Here is a 6,707-nt window from a genome sequence, read left to right as displayed (position 1 = left end):
ACTTGAATTCATCCCACGATAGCAGCATTTTTCTTTCTGGCATGTGTCAGAGTGCAGAAGCTGTACCTCATGTCTCTGTACCCCCAACATGAAGTATCACACAGATCAGAGGCCAGGGTTACAGCTTGAGTAAAGTCATCGCTCGCTCCTCTCCGGTTGTCAGTCTCCTCATCTGTAAAACAGTGAGACTGGAACTGAATGATCTCTGAAATCTCAGTTGCTCTGATTATTCGCTTCCCGGGGAAAGCCAGTGAGAGCACACCACTGATTGCTGATGCTTGACGCAGCTCCCCACGAGTCTGGTGACAGGATGGTGCCTCTGACTGTAGGGCTCTGAGGAAAATCTTCAGTTAGGGCACAGCATATGGGCCTTTAATTTATGTATATTAATCTGTACACACACTGCAAAAAGTAAAAAAGAAAACTAACGTTTATAACAGTGGTATTTTCCTATCTGTTGTCCTCCTCGGGGAGTCTGCCTGCAGCGGACGTGAGCCAGCAGAAAGGCTCTTTTCCTCCGTGTTTCCTGTGTGCTTTTATATCACGGGCATCTTGCTGTAGGAACATTCAGGTGTTTCAGGTGGTAACATTTTATAAGAGCCAACTTACAGCTGGCGCTCAGCAGAATTACAGAACTAATTGTATCTGAGTGATTGAGAGATGGATGTCAGTCTCCAGGGCAGGGCGGCTTGCAGCCAGCCTAGTACACAAGTCACCAAGAACTGAGAGAGAGTGTGTGCTCATCTTTACAGGGACTTAAAGGGTCTCCTGGGATGTTTCTCACTACATCCTCTTTCTCCTTAGTTTTGACTCCTCCCTAGGTGCAACTCTGGTCTTGTCCCCTAAGTCACTTGTTAACCTTTTTCGCTAGATACAGGGGACAGGAGCGTAAGAATCAATTGTTCCCTGCTTGCTACTATTTAATATCTGTTCTCCCAGTAAAGTTCCTAAAGTGAGTGCAGACATTTCTCCATGATTCAGTTTCACCTTCCAGCTACTCTGTGTGCCTCACAATGCATTTATCACGTTCTCCTGATCATGAGCACGGTGAACAAATTATTCCATTTTTAGGAATTTGGGTTTATTTCTGGGATTTTAATAGTCCTCGTATCTTTTTCCAGAGTGAATGTAAAGTGGCAAAATTCCGTGATTATGAAGAAAAACTCATTGTTTCTGCCTGGTATAATAAGGTGAGTTGAAATTTAGCCGGTGACTGGATGTTTAGAACAGTGTTTATCAAACATTTTGACCAAGAACCACAGAAGGAAATATACTTTATACCACAAATTAGTACATGTTACCCTGACTGTGTGCGCTGCACTCAGCCATTTTCTGTTGTGTTCTCTTCTGGGTTTTTTTTTTTTTTTTTAATTTAAATGTTGGTCAAATCCAAATTATATTTCAGCTTAATGTTTTTAGTTGATTTTGACTTTTTCAAAGCCACTATGTAGATTTCATGACTCACCGACCTTTAAGTTAATGCACATGAAGCATACACAGTTCATAAACATTTTTACAATTGCCCTATTGGAGCTAAAAGACCCCATTTGTACTTCATAAAGGGTTTCTGTAGAAATGTGAATATCGGTGTCATGCAAAATTAAGTACTTCTGGTACTCACCATTTATTTTACATCCCTAAAGCCTCTCAGCATATCCTTTACTGTATTTGTTTGTTTTTTTTTAAATCCAGAGATTGCTCTTCAATGATTGTCAGTCCTAAAAAGGAGAAAATAGTATAAAATAACTTTAAATGTATTTTAGTTTGTTTTGCATAGTATTGGTGTGATGTTTAAGAGTAGCATTTCTTGATTACACGGTTCTTCTGAGTATTCTAATCAGCTAGCCTAGGTCACAGTGCGGCCGCTGTCTGCCTTCACTGCTGTTTATCATGACAGAGTGTCAGTTTGTAGACCCTCCCCGTGTGAGCCCTGTGCCTCACCACGGAGAACTGGCTCTCCTTCCTCAAACATGCCTTTTTCTTTCATGCCACCGTACTTTTTGTCTGTGTTCTTTCCCTCCCCTCTGGTAAAGTCTGTTTTAATTTATCAAGACTCTGCAGGAAATTGTGTGAGGTGTTCCCAGAACCTTCCCTCATCCTAGTTAATATCAGGGACTGTGTATTATTTTTGTTGTTTCTCTGTGGCCTTTTGATACATAAATCATTAAAGATATTAGAGCCAAAGTAATGCATTATTTAATCATTTTTCAACCTCTGTTTTTTGAGCATTTACTATATACTGTGTATTGTACTAACTACTTGTGATGCTACATAAGTTCAGTCAGATTGTGTTATGTGGTCTCGTGAGAGAGGAATGACTTTTCTTAGTAAGAAGCCCAACAGCCACGACTCATTTGTCATGTGTCGATATATAGACGGGCCCTAGTAGTTTGGAACTATTGTGGTTCTCAAGCTTCAGGTTGCATCAGACGACTTGTTACTACACTAATGATTGGACTTACCTGCAGAGCTGCTTATTCAGGTCAGAGTCGAATCCACAGGTATACTTTGCACTTCTAAGTTCCCAGTTGGGCATATGTTAATCCAGAGACTGCATTTCGAGAACCACTGAGCTGAACTTTTCTCTTGTGCTGTGTCTACTCATAATGGTGCCAAAACAAAAATTCACCTTAGAACTTTGTTATAATTCCAAGACATTATTTAAACTAGTTTTTAATTCCAAATGTGATGGATTAAAATAGAGAAACTGGGTTTTATGTATGTTTTTTCCTTTCTTACTAGCATTACCATGTGCAGATTAAACAATCCTATCAAGCTGGTGCTTTTCCCATTTTTACAGAAAAAAATAAGGGTTTAGAAACTGATTAGAGGATTAAATAATAACCTTATATATGTGAACAGCACTTTGTCAACTCTAAATAGTCATGTTACTTATTCTTGTTCAGAGTCTGGCATTCCAGAAACTGGGGATGGAATCTAGGCTTGTGAGCGGCAGTGGAACTTGCAAAGACACAGGCGCGTGTGCCCCTGCACGGTCTTTCCTAGCACAGCAACGACACATCACCAACACCAGAAGACATCTCTCTGTTAAAATTCCTGCTACAACATCTGATTAAACTGCAAAAGAAAACGAACAGAAGTGCCCTTAAAATATTTTATATCTTTCAGCTAACTACCAGATTGGAAAGAAGTCTGTGATTCTGGATATCAGATATTTTAAAATCAAAATGCGTAAAATTAATTTTGACAGATGACTTTGAAAACAATATAGAATTAGCTACCTGGGGGAGCACATGTGAATAACTGGAATGTATAAGGCAAACATCTCAAACAAACATTTGTCTTTTCAGAGTGACTTTGTATATTTTAACGTTTTCAGTTGTACCAGTAACTTGGTTAATATTCAGTACATAATCAGTAATATGGAATCTAAAAATACATCTATATTTTATTGTTTTGGACCATACAAAAGTAGGTAGGCACATGGAGAAATATACAGGAGTTAGATTTTTTGACTTGATGTCTTTAAGGTTTTACGTCTGTCCTCTAATTCTGTCATTGAATGGGTACGTATGTTTTATAATGTAATGGAGGATAACGACACTTGAAAGATTTGGCTATTGAAATGACTTCTTAATTGGAAATTTTGCACATGTAGAAGAAGTCATAGTTCTCATATGTACCTACTAGGGAAAAATCTTCTGTAGAGCACAGTTGAAACATTAAGGGTGTGGATAAGAGGTGACTTTCTTACGGGAAGTAAGCTAAAAAATACTTTGAAATGCCTATATACTTTTTAATGTAATTAATGAAGATAACAATTATCTTTGCTTTTAAGCATAAAATTATCAGGATTTCTGCTGAAAAAAAAAAAGATATGTTAGTAGTTTTGCCTCCTCACTTTGAAAAAGAGTGCAGTGGAGGAACAGTTTGGAGTTGGTTTGATTTTGTTTACTAATTAAGAAATTAGTCTTGGCTGAGTTTATCGTATTTCATTCGTTTCTGCCCAAAGCTGTTTCTTCAGAGATGTTAATTATTTTTGGTCACTATTGAAAGTCACACTTTGGTATTTTGGTTGAGTTAAATTTGTGCTGTCCAATGTAGCCAAAAGCCACACGTGGTAATTTAATAAAATTAAGAATTCAGATCCTTGGTTGTACTAGCCACATTTCAAGTGCTTGATAGCCACACATGGCTGGTGCCTACAGTACTGGACAGTGCAGAGGTACTTCCATTATTGCAGAAATTTCCATGGGACAGCGCTGCACTAAACTTCTTACAGTAAGCTGCAAATGCTCATCGATGTCAGATCACAAAAATGAAAAGAAGGAAAATGTTAGGACAGTGTTAGACGTGAAGCGAATTGAATTGTGATATAACTAGCATCTTTCCTTCCTTATAACTGAATCCATGTGTGTGACATTCATAGTTAATCTTCCCAGGGCTGTTCAACAGCTGTATACCTATCAGCATGTCTAGTCCAAGGGTCAGCAAACTCTGTAAAGAGACAGATAGTAAATTGTTTAAGTTCTGTGAGCCATATGATCGACTGCAAGTACTCGACTCAGTAAATGCAGCAGGCATACCCAATATGTAAGTAAAATGAGCGTGGTTGTATTTCAGTAAAACTTTATGCAAAAACTGGCAGTAGGCCAGATTTGGCCTGCAGGCTGCAGACCTCTAATCATGATTTTATTCTTAGTTTTTGTTTTTTGGGGTTTTTTTTAGTTGCAAATATGAGTATTGTTCCATTTACAGTGTTATTCTTTTAGATACTTGGTTTTTAGATTCTATACCAGTGAGGTTTTCTAATCACTGAAAATATAAGAATTTCCTACTGTATGTGGGTCTCTGAGATTAGGGAGCATCTGTCAGGATACTGTGTTTTATCAGGGTTACTTCTTTTGACTACCTCTTAGATTTTGGTGTCCTTTACTGGTGCAATTATATTGTTGGGCTGCATTTTTATATATTATTGTAGTCTCTGCTTGCCTGTGACTTTTAGTGAAGTGGAAAAGCATGCTAAAATATTTTCAAAGGCTAATTAAAATTTTCAAAATATTATAGCATTTTGGTACATTTTGGTCAATTTAAGACATCTGCTGCTTTGATGTGTACTACTTGCTTATAATTGAGATTTCACAAGCTCTTCAAGCTCCCTTTTAATGACATTTACTGTAAAACATCAATTTCAATAAATTAGTATTTTCACAGTTCAATTGCTCATAAATTTTCAATTATTATATTTGGAATTTCTAAATAATTCATACAGTTTCTGAGTAGTAAGACTAGATTCTTTTTCCTACATAGAGAAAAAGGAAATTTTGTGATTTGTCACTTTTCTAGTTGATAGAATTTAAAATGCTTGATACGTATTTATACTAATAAATTACTAGTGTAATTTAAAGTTCTATGTTACTGAGATTAATCATATGGAAATTCAGGAACTGATCAGAAGTGAGATTCTTTTCCACATCTGGTTAATGTAGTGAGACTGACACCCTGTGGGTGGTAAAGCATTATAAATATTCATCTTGAACCATGATTTATACACGTCTGTTATGAGGCTTGAGTGCATATACCAGGGAAGAGAAAGTCAGCACTTAATCTATTTGACAAGTAATTGAATATGCCAGTGATTAAAACCTAGGACCAATTTAGGAATGATCTTTAATTGTGTACATTTGCTCTAAGATTAATATTCTCTTTTTAAAAAGTGAAAGTGTGTATACATATGACAATGATGTTTATCCTCAGAGTAACTCAATGTATTGAGAAATATTTGAAGTTCATGCTATTTTTCAATGAATAAGGCTATTGAACAAATTATTTAATATAGATTAAGAATTAATGTCTTGTCTAGAAACATTAAACTGAGTATCCCTTACTAAGATGTCATCATCTTTGATAACGTGAGTGCTAATTTGAATGTTTGTTAGATAATGCGTCTGCATCCACACCTGTCTGGATAGTGACACATGGGCCCTGTAGGTGGCTTTTAGGCCATAGTACTGTGTTAGGTCCACTATATGTATATTTAATGAGAAACGTTCCTATGTAAAAATGTGTGTATATGGTTGTATGCATACATTCTTATTGTGAAGAAGCTGTTGGGAAATTTGTAAAGCACAACTGCAAAGAAAATAGTGTGCAGTTATTAAACTTGATGTAGCTTAAATGTAATGTTTAGTTTATAAAAGGTTCTTTCTATTTTCTATGGCAAAGACTTTGACACTTGAAAAATAGAAGCAATACTTGATTTATTTTTGTAAGTATTTAGAATATTATTTTAAATAAATGATTGTCCAAGAATAGTACAATACTTGTCAAATGTTTTAAGTAAATAAACCTTCTGATTCTTTGTCTGATATGATGAATTTTTAGTGGGTACAAGTGCATGTTTGTTTGCTGCTTTTAAATAAAGGACTTAAAATACTTAGATTTGTAAAGAAAAAATAATTGCATTGATTTAATTCTAATTTAAATTTTTTGGTAATGAGATGTTGTGTAAAAGTGATTTTTTTGGTGTGCTTGTTTATGTCTCCAATTTGCATTATATGAAATCCAGAATATTTGGGGTTTTTTTTTTGTATTTCGGCAAAGACTACTACTTATCCTTTAATATCCATTCTCGTTTTCTTTCTTTGGTAACAGAACCCCATATTTTAACATGTTACAGTTATCGTGCAGGGGGGATAACTACATGCCAGATTCCCTTGTAACTAGGTGGGACCATTTAATTCAAT

At 36.0% G+C, this 6,707-nt stretch overlaps 1 protein-coding gene and 1 long non-coding RNA gene across 4 annotated transcripts in view; one reads left to right on the top strand and one right to left on the bottom strand.

The window, feature by feature from the left end:
• Window positions 1-6,400, top strand: part of HOOK1 (hook microtubule tethering protein 1) — a 57,281-nt gene extending 50,881 nt beyond the window's left edge. For all 3 annotated transcript variants that reach the window (XM_074376383.1, XM_010949903.3, XM_074376384.1), the window contains 2 exons: window positions 1,122-1,190; window positions 2,907-6,400. In XM_074376383.1, coding sequence (XP_074232484.1) covers window positions 1,122-1,190; window positions 2,907-3,077 — 240 coding nt within the window. In that variant the 3' untranslated portion in view covers window positions 3,078-6,400. The remainder of the gene's footprint in view (window positions 1-1,121; window positions 1,191-2,906) is intronic.
• LOC123615276 (uncharacterized) lies at window positions 12-2,607 on the bottom strand. The gene is made up of 3 exons (XR_012511234.1): window positions 2,463-2,607; window positions 1,622-1,718; window positions 12-402 (listed from the first exon to the last, which is right to left on the bottom strand). It is a non-coding gene; the product is annotated as an uncharacterized LOC123615276 (long non-coding RNA).
• Window positions 6,401-6,707: the final 307 nt, after the last annotated feature.

The sequence above is a fragment of the Camelus bactrianus genome, chromosome 13 (genome assembly GCF_048773025.1).
Source record: "Camelus bactrianus isolate YW-2024 breed Bactrian camel chromosome 13, ASM4877302v1, whole genome shotgun sequence".
Lineage (NCBI taxonomy): Eukaryota > Metazoa > Chordata > Mammalia > Artiodactyla > Camelidae > Camelus > Camelus bactrianus.
This window is presented reverse-complemented; position numbering and strand designations above follow the sequence as displayed.